Source organism: Erpetoichthys calabaricus, chromosome 1 (genome assembly GCF_900747795.2).
Source record: "Erpetoichthys calabaricus chromosome 1, fErpCal1.3, whole genome shotgun sequence".
Taxonomy (NCBI): Eukaryota; Metazoa; Chordata; class Cladistia; order Polypteriformes; family Polypteridae; genus Erpetoichthys; species Erpetoichthys calabaricus.
Window position 1 is genome coordinate 356,377,929 of NC_041394.2, and position 17,077 is coordinate 356,395,005.

Genomic DNA, 17,077 nt, shown 5'->3' on the forward strand with positions numbered 1-17,077 from the left:
CTGAAGTACCTGCACTCATGAATATGTCTGTATGCGTCAGTTGCTTCATATTCTTTTCCTACATTATCAATTGTGTAATGTGTTTTTTGAACAGGTTTGATTCATCGAAGTGATCACCCATGCTGCATTCAGTCAGTTCACGTGAGCTGCTCTCTTGTGTGATGTTGCGATGTCCACGGCTTTATTTAATGTTAGCTAAGACCCGGCACTTAAAAGTTTCTCGCTACAGCAATTTTAAGTCCGTTACAAAGTGATCCAAAGTCTCGTTTATACCTTGTGTCTTCTCATTAAACTTGTATGTCGCGAATATGGTATTGCAAACGGCAGCAGGAGCGTTTCTATAAAGTTAATTTAAACTTATGGTTTACACCGTGCTTTGTTTCCGCAGTATCGAAGTGATCACTCGTGCTGCATTCAGTTAGTTCACGTGAGCCGCTCTCTTGTGCCTTCTCAATTGTGTAATGAATGTTTTCTTCAGCGCTCTTTGGGGCTGTTCCTTGTTTTCAGTTCACGTGATTACGTAGGAGGCATGATAACGCGATACGCGACTCTGCCTCCTCCATTACAGTATATGGACAAAAAAGAGGTTCCAGTTATGACCATTACGCGTAGAATTTCGAAATGAAACCTGCCTAACTTTTGCAAGTAAGCTGTAAGGAATGAGCCTGCCAAATTTCAGCCTTCCACCTACACGGGAAGTTGGAGAATTAGTGATGAGTGAGTCAGTCAGTCAGTCAGTGAGTGAGTGAGTCAGTGAGGGCTTTGCCTTTTATTAGTATAGATTTCTACTTCTTGTTCCTGACCTCGAGCTGAATAAATATCAGTCTTATCTCTACGTGATTTATAGAAAAGAAAAATACATGCCTGAGCCTTTCCTTATGAGTTTTATAGTTATTTGATTAATAGTTATAACTTCACTAAACATCTAATTTCTCTGATGAACCATGGGATTTTGTGCACCGCTTCTTCTTCTTCTTCCAGCTGCTCCCATTAGGGGTCGCCACAGCAGATCATCTTATTCCATATCTTCCTGTCCTCTGTAACTTACTCTGTTACACCCATCACCTTCATGTCCTCTCTCATTACATCCATAAACCTTCTCTTGGGCCTTCCTCTTTTTCTCTTGCCTGGCAGCTCTGTCCTTAGCATCCTTCTCCCAATATACCCAACATCTCTTCTCTGCCTATGTCCAAACCAGCGCAATCTCGCCTCTCTGACTTTGTCTCCCAACCATGCAACTTAAGCTGACCCTCTAATGTACTCATTTCTAATCCTGTCCATCTTCGTCATGCCCAATGCAAATCTTAGCATCTTTAACTCTACCATCTCCAGCTCTGTCTCCTGCTTTCTGAGGTCTGCAGTAGGAGTGACGGATGCATTCAACATGGAGGTGGAATTACATCAGGGATCAGCTCTGAGCCCGTTCTTATTTGCATTGGTGATGGACAGGCTGACAGACAAGATTAGACAGGAGACCCCGTGGACTATGATGTTTGCTGATGACATTGTGATCTGTGAGAGTAGGGAGCAGGTTGAGGAGACCCTGGAGAGGTGGAGACATGCTCTAGAGAAGAGAGGAATGAAGGTCAGTAGGAACAAGACAGAATACATGTGTGTAAATGAGAGGGAGGTCAGTGGAATGGTGAGGATGAATGGAGTAGAGTTGATGAAGGTGGATGAGTTTAAATACTTGGGCTCAACAGTACGGAGTAATGGGGATTGTGGAAGAGAGGTGAAAGAGAGTGCAGGCAGGGTGGAGTGGGTGGAGAAGAGTGTCAGGAGTAATTTATGACAGACGGGTACCAGCAAGAGTGAAAGGGAAGGTCTACAGGATGGTAGTGAGACCAGCTATGTTATATGGGTTGGAGATCGCGGTACTGACTAGAAAGCAGGAGACAGAGCTGGAGGTGGCAGCGTTAAAGATGCTAAGATTTGCACTGGGTGTGACGAGGATGGATAGGATTAGAAATAAGTACATTAGAGGGTCAGCTCAAGTTGGACAAGATGCAGAGGACAGAAAGATATGGAAGAAGATGATCCGCTGTGGCAACCCCTAACGGGAGCAGCCGAAAAAAAGTATGTAAATATATGATGTGGCTTACTGTCTAATAATTTTGATCACCCAGGGCGGGAGTTCACACTTACTCCAATAAATTAGCTCCTCAATTAGCACAGTTATCCAAACAAGGTGGAGTGGTCATAGGGACCATAACTGATGTAATGAGTCCATGGTAATGTCAATGTCACTGTGCACGTAGATGTAGTGGCTTTATCATCCTTGACATTTCTATATGGGGTCTTCTCTAAAAGGTCTGCAGGTCATGTTGGCCACCCTTGCCGCCCCAGTTGCTCTTTCTTTTTCAAGCCATCAACAAAGCCATTAATGATAGTTGCTCATGGCTTGTTCCTGGTCCATGGTAACTGCATCCTAATATGGCTTCATGTGTTTGTTAATTCAGTCTGCAAATGTTGGGACTGTTGAAGTGTTAACTCCATTAGCATGCTTTTGTAAAGTGGGTTGCAAAAGGCATATGCTGTTAAACACTGAATATTCTCTTGCAGTGCTATTTTATTTTAAATATTGGTCATTTAAAACTTTAACTCATTTTTATTTCTGTAGATTTTCAAGAGAATGACTACTTGTCCTCTCTTCAGGGTCGTCCACAAATTAAACAACCTGATAAGAATAGGAAGAAACTGGCATCTGCAACAAAGGACTTGGTAACGGCCTCTCAGCACCCTAGATTTCAGCCCATTGTGAAGCTAACAAGGATCGATGCCATCAAATCTCAAGGAGTGTACAATCTAAATCCAATCCGCCAACAGTGTGTGAGAACATTTAAATACAAATTGAATTCTAAGGATAATGGAGGGATTCATGGGAGTAAGAAACCGTATCACTGTCCTGAAGGTGGGAAATAATTCTCAGATAGTCACATGCCTAAGAAACACAGAGAAGATAATACAGGGAAGGAGCCATACCACCGTTCTGAATGTGTTAAGAACTTTTCAAAACACAGCCAAACCACAACTCCCATTGTAGAGAAACCATATTTGTCTAAAAGTGGCAAACGATTCCCACAAGTGAGCCACCGTCAGAAACACATGATTGGTCACAGAGGACAGGGTTTATGTCGTTGTCCATCTTGTGGTAAACATTTCTTTAACAGGAGCAGTCTTTACAGACACAAAAAAATTCACACTGGAGAGAATCCATATTGTTGTTCTGAATGTGGCAAACGGTTCTCACAATCAATTCATCTTCAGACACATATGAGAGTGCACACAGGAGAACAGCCATTTTCCTGTTCTAAATGTGGCAAACGATTTTCAAGTAGCAGTAATCATATGAGGCATTTAAGAGGTCACACTGGTGAGAAGCCCTATTGCTGTCCTGAATGTGGCAAAAGATTTTCCAACACAAGCAATTTTCTGTGTCATGCAGGAGTCCACAATAAAGACCATCCTTAAGCCTGTTCTGAATGTGGCAAGAAATTCTCACAAAAAGGCAGTCTTCATATACATATAAGAACACACATTTGATAGAGGCCATACTCGTTTCCTGATTGTGACAAGCTATTCACCGATAACAGCAGCCTTCATAGACACAACAGAATTAATTCTGGATTAAGGGCGTATTGTTGCTCTGAATGTAGCAAGCGATTCATACAACCCTGCAGTCTTCAGCGACACATAAGAACTCACAGAGGAGAAAAGCCATACCGTTGCTCTAAGTGTGGAAAAACATTCATACAGAAATCTCCTCTTCAGGGACACATGAAAATTCATGCTAAAAAGGCAAAGTCCAAAGAGACTGTAAATAACAAAAAGAAAAATCTGAAATAATTCAGTCAGGTGTGGAAAGAAAATTGGAATTGCTCTGCTAGTTGGTTACACAGAATGCATTTGACAAAAAGTTGCAGACTCATTTAGGCAACCCTGCTTATTAATTTACTGTAAGTGGCTTTTGCACTAATGACTATTGCACATTGTACACAGGTCTACTTTACAATTTTTAATGTTATTTATATTATGTTATACTTCTATACTTTTTAATATTTTATTGTACTACGAAGTTGAGAGAGAAACAGTATTTTGATTCTCCTATATGTTCTGCACATATAGTGAATTGACAATAAAAGGCTATTTGATTTGATTTCAGTATTTCTATTATCTTTTCTCCAGAGTCCGTATTGGTGTCCACACTACTCTCTGGTGTGGCTGCTGCTCTTTCTATCTGAAGAGTTAGTCCAGCTGGGGTTCGATCAGCCCAGTAACGTCTAGCGGTCCCTCACAACGGGAGTGTATGAATATACCGAGGCATGTTTAGCATACGGGCGGCACGGTTGCACAGTGGGTAGCGCTGCTGCCTCGCAGTTGGGAGATCTGGGGACCTGGGTTCGCTTCCCGGGTCCTCCCTGCGTGGAGTTTGCATGTTCTCCCCGTGTCTGCGTGGGCTTCCTCCGGGCGCTCCGGTTTCCTCCCACAGTCCAAAGACATGCAGGTTAGGTGGATTGGTGATTCTAAATTGGCCCTAGTGTGTGCTTGGTGTGTGGGTGTGTTTGCGTGTGTCCTGCGGTGGGTTGGCACCCTGCCCGGGATTGTTTCCTGCCTTGTGCCCTGTGTTGGCTGGGATTGGCTCCAGCAGACCCCCGTGACCCTGTGTTCGGATTCAGCGGGTTGGAAAATGGATGGATGGATGTTTAGCATACAGCTGATGACGTGTTCATCTAATATAAATAAGGCCATACAGTGGTGTGAAAAACTATTTGCCCCCTTCCTGATTTCTTATTCTTTTGCATGTTTGTCACATAAAATGTTTCTGATCATCAAACACATTTAACCATTAGTCAAATATAACACAAGTAAACACAAAATGCAGTTTGTAAATGGTGGTTTTTATTATTTAGGAAGAAAAAAAAATCCAAACCTACATGGCCCTGCGTGAAAAAGTAATTGCCCCCTGAACCTAATAACTGGTTGGGCCACCCTTAGCAGCAATAACTGCAATCAAGCGTTTGCGATAACTTGCAATGAGTCTTTTACAGCGCTCTGGAGGAATTTTGGCCCACTCATGTTTGCAAAATTGTTGTAATTCAGCTTTATTTGAGGGTTTTCTAGCATGAACCGCCTTTTTAAGGTCATGCCATAGCATCTCAATTGGATTCAGGTCAGGACTTTGACTAGGCCACTCCAAAGTCTTCATTTTGTTTTTCTTCAGCCATTCAGAGGTGGATTTGCTGGTGTGTTTTGGGTCAGTGTCCTGTTGCAGCACCCAAGATCGCTTCAGCTTGAGTTGACGAACAGATGGCCGGACATTCTCCTTCAGGATTTTTTGGTAGACAGTAGAATTCATGGTTCCATCTATCACAGCAAGCCTTCCAGGTCCTGAAGCAGCAAAACAACCCCAGACCATCACACTACCACCACCATATTTTACTGTTGGTATGATGTTCTTTTTCTGAAATGCTGTGTTCCTTTTACGCCAGATGTAACGGGACATTTGCCTTCCAAAAAGTTCAACTTTTGACTCATCAGTCCACAAGGTATTTTCCCAAAAGTCTTGGCAATCATTGAGATGTTTCTTAGCAAAATTGAGACGAGCCCTAATGTTCTTTTTGCTTAACAGTGGTTTGCGTCTTGGAAATCTGCCATGCAGGCCGTTTTTTGACCAGTCTCTTTCTTATGGTGGAGTCGTGAACACTGACCTTAATTGAGGCAAGTGAGGCCTGCAGTTCTTTAGACGTTGTCCTGGGGTCTTTTGTGACCTCTCGGATGAGTCGTCTCTGCGCTCTTGGGGTAATTTTGGTCGGCCGACCACTCCTGGGAAGGTTCACCACTGTTCCATGTTTTTGCCATTTGTGGATAATGGCTCTCACTGTGGTTCGCTGGAGTCCCAAAGCTTTAGAAATGGCTTTATAACCTTTACCAGACTGATAGATCTCAATTACTTCTGTTCTCATTTGTTCCTGAATTTCTTTGGATCTTGGCATGATGTCTAGCTTTTGAGGTGCTTTTGGTCTACTTCTCTGTGTCAGGCAGCTCCTATTTAAGTGATTTCTTGATTGAAACAGGTGTGGCAGTAATCAGGCCTGGGGGTGGCTACGGAAATTGAACTCAGGTGTGATACACCACAGTTAGGTTATTTTTTAACAAGGGGGCAATTACTTTTTCACACAGGGCCATGTAGGTTTGGATTTTTTTTTCTCCCTAAATAATAAACACCATCATTTAAAAACTGCATTTTGTGTTTACTTGTGTTATATTTGACTAATGGTTAAATGTGTTTGATGATCAGAAACATTTTGTGTGACAAACATGCAAAAGAATAAGAAATCAGGAAGGGGGCAAATAGTTTTTCACACCACTGTATATGGACATCCTGTATCACGTTACACAGAGAGATACCTGATACTTCAAGTCCGGAGTGACCTTGAGGGGCTGTATACTTGAATGAACTCATCCTACTTACAGCAGTCAGACAAAAAGAAATATAACTGAACAACATAATAGACAAGAAAAAAAAAAAAGGTTCTTCAATATGTCCACCACTACCCGCTGTGACAAATGCTTCCCCTCTTTAAAGGCAACTCCGCTTGCACCCTATTAGATTTTAGTGGCCCAACATCATTTTTGTTGAAATGCTTTTAAGTTTTTTTTTTGTAAAAAAAGTTAAAGGGTGACAGTCAGGAATTGACCTTTGCACCCCTAAAGTATCAGGTCCATCTCCCATACCAGTGAGCCACCAAAGCCAAACTGACCAATCAGATTGCTCAGAGGGACCACACACTCGCAGACAGACAGACAGTATCTTTTTATTATCTTAGCTATTAACTAAAGAAGCGACCTTGATGGATTTAATTATCTGTTCTCGTTTGGTAAATGTCTTCTGTTCCTGTGACTCAATCTGATGTTCCTCAGGTACCACACTCTGTGGTTTGCTGCCCACCTCTTCATGTAGGGGTATCTCTGGGCACAAGACACTCTCGTTCACGTCAGGCCCTGGTACCACAGCCTGTTTGTGGTCTTCTGCTTCATGCAGGGGGTGTCTGGACATCACACACTGTTTTGTGTTTCACATCTGGTTCTGGTCTTATTGGAGACCATGAAGATGTTGATGGTGTGTCATCCTCTGAATTACGGAGCAGCACAGCAGCCCACTCACCTTTCTGCAGTAAGACTCTGTCCTTCATGCCGTAGGGGCAGCCACTCCAAGTGATCATCCTTGTGAAGTTCACCGCCCCTCTTCATAAAGTGGTGACATCCGAGGACTGAGGTTCCCGCTGTCACACAGGAGCTCAGCGTGTCTCCCAACTCCTTACCTTATGGACGTGATGTCGTCCTCTGCTCTGTGTGACATGTGAAGTGTCATTTCTTGCTTTCCTTTCTTTGACTACTGGACCCCAGTTACCTCAGACTGCTCCAGTTTAATGGAGTCACCGTTCTGTAACATAATGTCAGTCCTTTCATCTCTTCACTGGTGTGTCTGAGGCAGGCAGGTCATTCTTTCAAACCTGAGCTCAGCCTCATCGTCACTGCAGTATCTTCATCAGCTCTTCATCAGCAGTCCACAAGTGAGCTGAGATCTCACAAAGCTGCCGCACAGCCTGTCCATTAAGTGCCAGGACCAGATGGAGTGCCGACTCTCCCAGGACCATTGCTTATTTGTGTCACCACCTCAGATGTCACCTGATGAGCCTCCCATGCTGAACTACCATTGTGCTGTGGAAGCTCAGTCTGCACCTCAACACTAATAGGGAGGACATCAAAACCTTCATTAGAAATTGGACAATTTATCTGTAATGGTCACAGAATGACATAAACGAAATGTGAAGGTTCACAGTAAAAGATACTTCAGGACGTTTAAAAAATAAATTCAAACATAACAGGAATGAGGGTGACAACTGGGAGACATTTTTATGTTTACAAATAAAAACTAAAGAAACCAAAAGTTACCCTGAGAGCCACAATTGCAGACGGTGATGGACTCGGACACACACACAGACTGATGTTCTTGTCTAAGCTAACACTGTGGCCACCGGGTTTTAATGAATTAACTTGGCGACTCCACACCGTGTGGTGTACGTTACACACAAAGACAAGTGTGGTGAACATCAGAATGAAAACACGATCTTCATCCTCGCTATTCTTTTGTTCTACTCTTTGGAAATCTTTTCACTTTTATTTTACTTTTAGTGAACTACTTTTTAGTTTTCATTTTGGTTTGCAAAAAAACATTGGTGGAACACTGAGATGGTAGAAGGTTCAAGAACATAAGTCAGGCTGAGTTAGAACTAATTAAAGGGCGTAAGGCCTGAACATTACGGGCAGTTTGGCCTCACAGCACTACGTCCCATTAAATTCAGAGCTAGAGAGGAGCTCAGTGTCTCTTATGCCATCCATCACACCCAGAGACCACACTGTGGAGCAGTCCGCACACCCACATAATATCAAAAGGGGACACAAGTAGCAAAAAAGAGGAGGTTTTGCTTACAAATAAAGGCTAAATATGAGAAAGGGGAGACAGAGACCCCCAGGAGGTAGAATCCCAAACACTTAACTCTACTCCACAGCAGTAGCTCTAGTTCTTCTTCTCAGATGGACCAGTAAAGCTCCAGAGCAGGTGTAGAAGGTCTGGTGCCACCCGTAAGTAGTCACATCTCACACACCTACCACCCCAGAACTCCTCAATAAAACACACTCTTCATCAATTTGTGAGAAACGTAGCCCACCTCAACTCCAAAGTGGTCATGACATATGGCTTTCTAAATGGAGAGCATCCACAATGGGCAGCATGGTGGCACAGTGTTAGCCCTGCTGCCTCACAGTAAGGAGATCTGGGTTTGCTTCCCGTGGCCTCCCTGCGTGGAGTTTGCATGTTCTCCCCGTGTCTGCGTGGGTTTCCTCCCACAGTCCAAAGACATGCAGGTTAGGTGCATTGGTGATCCTAAATTGTCCCTGGTGTGTGCTTGGTGTGTGTGTGCCCTGCGGTGGGCTGGCATCCTGCCCTGGGTTTGTTTTCTGCCTTGTGCCCTGTGCTTGCTGGGATTGGCTCCAGCAGAACCCTGTGACCCTGTGTTATGATATAGTGGGCTGGATGATGGATGGAGTATCCACAATGCACCGGGGCCAAGAACAATGAAGTCCAGCAGCCGCTTTGCTTTGTGATGTCCCCAGCTTGGACCTTACTTGAGTAAAATCTTCACTTATGTATCCACCGTGTGCTCACAGTGATCTGTTATATAGTGCCTTTCATGTCTGTGATGGACCTTCTTAACACACATATCCCATCATACTATTACATGTGTGTCATACACAAAGACAAGTGTGGTGAACATCAGCCTGACAACAGCAGTCTCATTCTCCTTATTCTCTACTTCTACTCTTCACAGTTTATTTAACTTTTATTTCAGTTCTGGTCCACTAAATTATAATTTGAAGAAGTTTGGTTTTAGTTTCACTTGGTGAAAAGAACACTGGTGGAGATGGTGGAAGGTTCAAGAACAGAAGTCATGCCAAACTCTGATTGGTCCAAAAGAACAAGGCCTGACCATTACACGATAGTCAGCCTGACACCACGATGTCCTGCTGGTCAAAGAGGAGCAGCAGGGAAGGACAAGACCAGCAGAAATTCTAAACTGTGCAGAAACTTAATGTCTCCATCTGTCCATCTGGAGACCCCACTCTGGAGCAGCCTACACAATCACAAAATGTCAAAAGGGGTCACAAGTAGCAAAAAAAGATGTTCTCGTTTAAGAGTTTCTCTTACAGTAATGGCTGGGGTCCACTGCACAAATTCCAAAGTGCCACACGGTCAGGAAAGATCATCCATAATGAACAGCCCCTCAGAGGTGACCCCCACATGCCGATGATGCTTCTGTCCATTTCCTTAGGTCAGGTTTAAGACGCCGAGGTTGACATCACTTCTCCTGGACATCTAAGAAGGTAATGTGGTGTAGTGGTTAAGGCTTTCAGCTTCAAAACCTGAGGCTGTGGGTTCAAATGCTGATCCTGACACGGGTGACCCTGAGCAAGTCACTTCACCTGGCTGGGCTTATATTAATGTAACCTGGGTCAGGTTTCAAAAGGAATATATATATAACTGCGAGTTTTGTGTAAATAAAGTTTATTGAAGTTGAGTATATATGTAGGTGTCCTCGGATTGGTCGGGGAGGAGACGCCATTGTAAGATAGTTCGGAAGAGTGACGGTACGAAGAGGAGGAGACAGGAGTGGTGAGAGAGAAAGAACAAAGAAAAGAGAGCTTCAGGCAAAACGCCGAGACCAGAAGAAAGAAAGTTTTAGGCAGCACGCAGAAGCAAGACGGACAGAAAGAGAAAAGAGAGTCGCAGTTGAAGCAAAACACCCGATGCAAGACAGAGAGAAAGAAAGAAGGACTAAATGTAGCAAGCGGATAAAACAAAAAGAAGAGTTGTTGGATAAAGAGAAAGATGGTAAACAGGACCTTGCATACCGATAACGGAAGGGTGTTGCAAGGGGGTTACATTAAGAAGAAAAAATACAAAAGAAATGCAACAATTGTATTTGGAAAAAGTCACCATTAAAATTAAAATACTGTAAATAAATACATTTAATCTGCGTGATTAGGGCGAAACCCTCAGGACAAACAGAAATGGCGAGGGCGGACGTGGACTTCATCTTCAGTACTTCAGTTAGGAGAAAATGTTCTTTCTGTCACCCTTTTTAAAAACTACATTGTAAGGTTTTAATGACACAGCACCCGACACAACGAAATGAAAACAGCGATAAATTAAGACTGCAAGTGCGGGAGAAGGTGAAGGGCCGCTCGATACTGAGGTTTAGACACTGCGTCGAGCTTACGGAGCACTGGATGTTTCAAATGCGCCTGTCACGTGATTTTGAGGCACGCTAGCGTAATGACGTCATTGATATCCGCGCAGTCAGCAGTCGATTTGGTCCTCACGAGTCTGCTGAAGTGCTTTGGCTCAAAGCGTAAATGAAGTTGTGTCTGCTACAGCGATAAGGTGCGCTAACGTGAGTTCAAATCCTAATGTTAAAATAATGACTTTGTATAAAACAGTTATGTAGTACTTGTCTGTAAGTTAACAAATATATTTTGGAGACATTATGAACGATTTACATCGGGCACCTTTTTTCATTGGTGCAGAATAGTGTCCACCTAGAATCTGTAACAAATTAATGAGCATATTTTGCGTAAGGTAGCACGTATTATAACAATCCAGAATCTACTCTACGCCATGTCGATCATCTCAGAGAGGCTAAGAAACGCTTCACTAAAGCCGACGTGGTCATTACACCAGTATATGCGCAAGACACTCTCATTAAACGTTTTTACTATTCAGTGATTCCCAGATCTGTAGCTGATTTGTATTATTGATTTCCAAAAAGCAATGTGAGTAAAAGCGTGTGCTGCATAACTAATCACAACTGTCTTCTGCAATTTTAGGAAAGCCTCGGGATTTCTGCGTTAATGAGACAAAAAAGTTGTAAAGAAACTTTGCGAATTCATCCAGAGGTGAACATAAAGATCACTCAAGTACTGACAAGAAGGAGCAGCTGGATAAGCACATCTGGAGCCAAACCTTCAAAAAAGCACCTGACTTTGTCAGCAACATCCTTTCCTTCTGAATGCATCTTATCAAAGGCTGCACTGGGGGGGTAAATAAGTAATCTTCCGAACTGCAACACAACAGATAAATCATTGATGTAAATAGAATTATTGAAAGACTAAGCTTTTGTCGTTTCTGTATTCTTAAACCATCTTCAGTTCCACAATCCCCCGCAGTCACTGTCACATTTAACGTTCCCTGCTCCTCACCTGTCGTGTCACCCAAAGTATCAACACTCAGTTTCATTCAAGGCTTTACCGTCCTTCCTTTCATAAACATAAAATAAGACACACATTCCCTCTACATACGTGTCCAATAATAATAGTAAACTGGCAGGAACGAGAAAAAGCACAAGATGGGAATATTCATGACAAGAGCCTCGGCATCAGGGTGAGGATGTGCCTTGTCACCCATTACGTGAGCTCGTCTGCCACCCTTCAGTTGCACTGGCACACGTTACACTGGGGGGGCAAATGCAATGGAGAATACCGACAATGTACACCTTCAGAAGTGGAATAAATCGACTGTATAAGTAGAACATTTCAGATAAACTATGAATTTTGTTAATCATAAACAATGCAACATCTATATATAAAATTCACTAAGCAGCCGCCAGCACAAGCAAGACACCCATGGAGCAAGAAAGACACAGCCACACCCACCAAATGGGATAACACGACAACTCACAGAGCCACGCCCACCAAATCAGATGCAACAACTCACAAAACACGGCGTCATTCACGTTCGTCTCTGCTACAGTCCACATGCACCTCTGAACCACGTTGACTTTTCGGTTATGACGCAAGACCGCGTTCACCATCGCAAACTGTTTAACACGCTACATACAGCGATTCGCATCCGCGACAAACATGCTTCTTCTTAGATGGTCCTGCAGGAACACGGAAAACATTTGTCTACACAATACTCCTTATTCCCCGACCCGCGTCCACCCTCACTGTCCAGGCAACATACACCACGAAACTCACTTTCGTCTCCACGGCACACGCACGATAGAGCCCAACAATGAGACGACGCCCAAAACAGGAATGAATGGTTTAACAGGTGGAGGGAGCCCACTGACATTTTTCCCTCCTCATCTGTTTTGTCACTCGTTTCACATTTGGCTACGGTCAGTGTCACTACTGAGGTGATACCTGGACCAACAGAGGTTACACAGGTTGTCCAACTTCTCCAGGATAGAATATCAATACGTGTCATTGCCAGAAGGTTTGCTGCGTCTCCCAGCACAGTCTCAAGGGCATTGAGGAGATTCCAAGAGACAGGCAGTTACTGTAGGAGAGCTGGACAGAGCCAGAGAAGGTCCTTAACCCATCAGCAGGTCTGGAGGAACAGGATGAGCTCTGGCAGGGCCTACAAAATGACCTCCAGCAGGCAGGCCACTGGTGTGAATGTCTCTGACCTCTGACAAAAAGAAACAGACTTTATGAGGGTGGTCTGAGGGCCCGACATCCTTTAGTGGGCTCTGTGGAGCTTGATTGGCATTTGCCATAGAATACCAGAATTGGCAGGTCCACCACTGGTGGGCACCCTGTGCTTTTCACAGATGAGAACAGGTTCACCCTAAGCACATGTGACAGATGTGAAATGGTCTGGAGAAGCCGTGGAGAACGTTATGCTGCCTGTGACATCGTTCAGTATGACCGGTTTGGTGGTGGGTCAGTGATGGTCTGGAGGGACGCACAGACCTCTACAGGCTGGACAGCAGCACTTTGACTGCCATTAAGTATCGGAATGAAATCCTTGGAACCATTGTCAGACCCTATGTAGCTTATGACATGTCCAGGGCAACCCTCATGCCTTAATTTATAATATAATAATTAAGTTATCTTCATTTTATAATAATATAATCTTATATCACAGCTCCAGCTGATTCAAAACTCAACTGCAAGAGTCCTGACCCGGACCACCAACAGCGAGCACATCCCAGCCATCCTGCTGCACCTTCACTGCTCCCTGTGTCTTACAGGATTGAATATCAACTTCTGTTCTTGACCTGCCACTAAGGTCCTCTCATTCTGTGCCCCCACTAACCTGCACTCTGTGGGTGACAGCAGGGCCTTCAGCTGTATATAGCGCCCTGACTGTGGAATGACCTCCCAACATTACTGACATCAGCTGACTCCATTCATTTGTTTAGGAGGACATTAAACAGACCTGACATTCTGGCCCTCCTTTTAGTTTACCCCTCTGTCTGATCAGCTACTCAGGGTTTGAATTTTTATCACAATTTATGTTATTTGTTCAAGATTTTTTTGTAGTATTATATGTTGTATTTTAGTCTGCATTATTGTCTTTTATTCTATTTGAATGTTTTGTATATCCTGTATTTATCTTTATTTAGTGAAGATATTATTTGTAGCCAATGTTATATTGGTCCTGCTGTTCTTTTTGAATTTTGGGCAGGGTCCTGTATAAATACTGTAAATTGTGTTCTAATTAGTATTTTTATTTTTTTTTCTTTTGATGGTCCATCGTTTATAATAATAAGTGACAAAAACTAGAGCAGTTCTATATAAGGCAATTAATATATTGCATAATTCAGTGTAGAATATGGATTGCCGTTTTCTTCACATACATGTTTAAAAATATTAGATTGGCTTAAATGTTTATTCTAAATAGGTTTAGAACAATATTGCACACATGCATAGTACATTTAAAAAAACGTAATAACTTTTATTATTAACGTTTTACTAAACTCTAACCTGGTGTAAACATTATAATTATATTGTATAGTTCGTTTCATGAATGTAAACGAAAAACTATTTTCAATTAACACAGATCTTGAGGATTTTAATTTTGTCGATATGTTAAATGGTTCCCACAGACCCGAACACAACGTAAATGTTAATAGTGTAGTTCACAGAAACGATCCTTATTGTTTAGTTTGATGTATGACACAAGGTGATGGCAGAAACCCTCTGAACCTCACAATGATTCGTATTATTCGGTTTCTAAACGGGTCTTTGATCCGACGTTGCTTTCCGGGCTTTGCCGAGACCTGCCGAAACCTTCGAAAAGTAATTTTACGAAGTCAGTCCTGAAACAACGGAGACATCACTTCTGGGTCTGCAAATGCGGTGACGTATGGTGCTGTGGCTCTGCAAGTGGATGTGATGACAACTAAGTTGAGGTGGCGATACACATTTTAAAAATCTGATCGAGTCCGGCTTTACTTAGTTCATTTCTTACACAGCAGTGCCATCTTCTGGGCGATAGAGGACAGTGTAACACTAACTCATTCTTAAAACGAGATATATATTCCATATTACTAACCGAAGGTTACGGACGCAGGCTCACGGGCTCATGGAAGCAGGCTGCTCACGGACGCAGGACGCATCGAGGCGCACGCGCACTGCGACTCAGGCTCACTCGAAGCGCACGCGCAATGCGACTCAGCGCCTCAGAGTCAAACCCAGCAGCCTCCCAGACTCAGTAGGTAGCGCCAAAACAACACAACACAACCTGTAAACTAAAATGACGTAAAGCTTGTGTGCCAACAAGATGCCATTGTGACATATTTAAACATTGACATAGAATAACTAGACACCTCATGACTAGCAGAACAATACGTCAGCGTCGCCACCATATTGTGAGTGGCACTGCTGCGGAGTGAAGTAATGAATAATGTGCTGCTTGGGATTGTACAAACCGCTGTACGCTCCAAACCAGATCCCGGGGGATTACATTTCATAGGTAAGGCTGAACAATTGTTTTGGTTATATTTGGCCATTAGAAATTCCCGTGTTATAATCGTTACTTTAGCTAAGCCAGGCTAAGCTAGCAAAGCTATGCATTTAGGTGCTCAAGTGAGCCTCCAAACAACGTTTTGGCTAACCGTATTTAAATGGATAATCAGAAAACACAGTTTACATGTCTAACTGTATTAGTTTAGATGCCACTTTTGCCACTCGCAGTAAGGCTCACGTATCGTGTCTACTGGGAAACACAGTGAATGCGGCGTCTATCTATATATGTGTATGTATTTACAACGAGTCATAGCTCCAAATGAAAACAGCTTTACTACAAATATATCTCTTTCATTAAATGAGACCTTTCCCGGGACACTCCCACCCTCCATGATCTTACATCCCTACATAGATTGGAAGGAACAGAAAGTAATTGCCATTTTTAGATGTGCGATTCTTTAGAGAATCGGGGTTTACTGGTTTATAAATGATTTGGATACAAGGGTGGTGCAGTGGTAGCGCTGCAGCCTCGCAGTTTGGAGATCGGGGCTCACTTTCTGGGTCCTCCCTGTGTGGAGTTTGCATGTTCTCCCCGTGTCTGCATGGGTTTCCTCCCACAGTCCAAAGACATGCAGGTTAGGTGTATTGGCGATTCTAAATTGTCCCTAGTGTGTGTGTGTGTGTGTATGTGTGCCCTGCGGTGGGCTGGCGCCCTGCCCGGGGTTTGTTTCCTGCCTTGTGCCCTGTGTTGGCTGGGATTGGCTCCAGCAGACCCCTGTAACCCTGTAGTTAGGATATAGCGGGTTGGATAATAGATGGATGGATGGATGGAATGCAGACAGCGGTGCTGTTAAGTTGTACCCTCGTCTGACACGGCTAAGCTGCTGCTTACTTCATTGACATCTAAGTGCAGGTAAAGGTCCTTCACCTTCAATAATCAACTCTTAAGCCCCTATGTATCTCAGAGTAACTAGATATCATAATCATTTTATTGTCATTTTATTACCTAAGGTATTGACGAGCTCTAATAAATCTAAATGTCATTTAATTTCTTATATGTTTTATGTTCTACCTTGACAGCCTGCCCTGTACTCACACACACAAAGGCCCAGCATGCAGTTTGTTTCGTCTTCTGTCAGTGAGACGCTCAGCCCCTGCGTTCCTAAAATAAAATCTGCCTTCTTGCTTCTTCAGAGAACAAGACATCCTTGAGCCACAGAAGTTCAAAACAAAGCGACTGATAAAGCAGACAAACCAGGGACTTTGTGCCAAATAAATGGTGTCTTTTTAAAGCTGCCTCAGGCCTTGACTTTTCATAGCTAAGATCACTAAAACTAATAATAAAGCATATTGATCCTTAATCAAAATACTCAATAAATCATCTGAAGACCTGGAGTGCCAGGAAACAACATCTGGCGAATTCTGTGAAAAACAAAACCAGATTTGAGCAAAAATCCAACGCTAAAGCTTGTAACATGGAGTCTGAGACTGCAGGGAATAGCAATGGCGGAGGGTCAAGTGACCGTCGAGGACTTGGGATGAAAAATCAAACAGCATAAATAAAACACATAGAGCTGTCAAAAAAAGTGGGATAAAAGAGTGAGAAGTCTTGGTGCTGAGTGGTCTAAACTGGGATCATTTAACATGGCAGTGTGTAAAGATATGCAAGAGCGTATTCATCATTATAAATCAAAAGACACGAGCAGAAAAAGGCAGAAGTAAAGAAAGGCAGAACTGGAGATGATGTAAATGTAGTCGG

At 43.2% G+C, this 17,077-nt stretch overlaps 4 protein-coding genes across 8 annotated transcripts in view; 3 read left to right on the top strand and 1 right to left on the bottom strand.

The window, feature by feature from the left end:
* The window catches only part of LOC114665494 (zinc finger protein 239-like), a 541,579-nt gene that overhangs the window by 435,149 nt on the left and 89,353 nt on the right, over window positions 1-17,077 (bottom strand). The window lies entirely within an intron of this gene.
* LOC114665322 (zinc finger protein ZFP2-like) overlaps window positions 1-17,077 on the top strand; it is a 439,810-nt gene that overhangs the window by 176,966 nt on the left and 245,767 nt on the right. Inside the window, exon 4 of one of the 4 annotated variants that reach the window (XM_051925314.1) lies at window positions 2,621-2,911. The exons of the other annotated variants lie outside the window; for them this stretch is intronic. Coding sequence (XP_051781274.1) covers window positions 2,621-2,911 — 291 coding nt within the window. The remainder of the gene's footprint in view (window positions 1-2,620; window positions 2,912-17,077) is intronic. 4 annotated transcript variants of the gene reach the window in all.
* Window positions 1-17,077, top strand: part of LOC114642351 (zinc finger protein OZF-like) — a 449,463-nt gene that overhangs the window by 85,580 nt on the left and 346,806 nt on the right. The gene's annotated exons all lie outside the window — the stretch shown is intronic.
* LOC127527763 (gastrula zinc finger protein XlCGF67.1-like) lies at window positions 2,920-4,156 on the top strand. Its single transcript, XM_051927599.1, has one exon. It carries the CDS (start codon window positions 2,938-2,940, stop codon window positions 3,469-3,471), a length of 534 nt encoding a protein of 177 aa, XP_051783559.1. The 5' UTR covers window positions 2,920-2,937; the 3' UTR covers window positions 3,472-4,156.

Coding starts and splice junctions, on each gene's coding strand:
- LOC127527763 (XM_051927599.1), top strand. CDS start 2,938: ATGCCTAAGAAACACAGAGAAGATAATACAGGGAAGGAGCCATACCAC.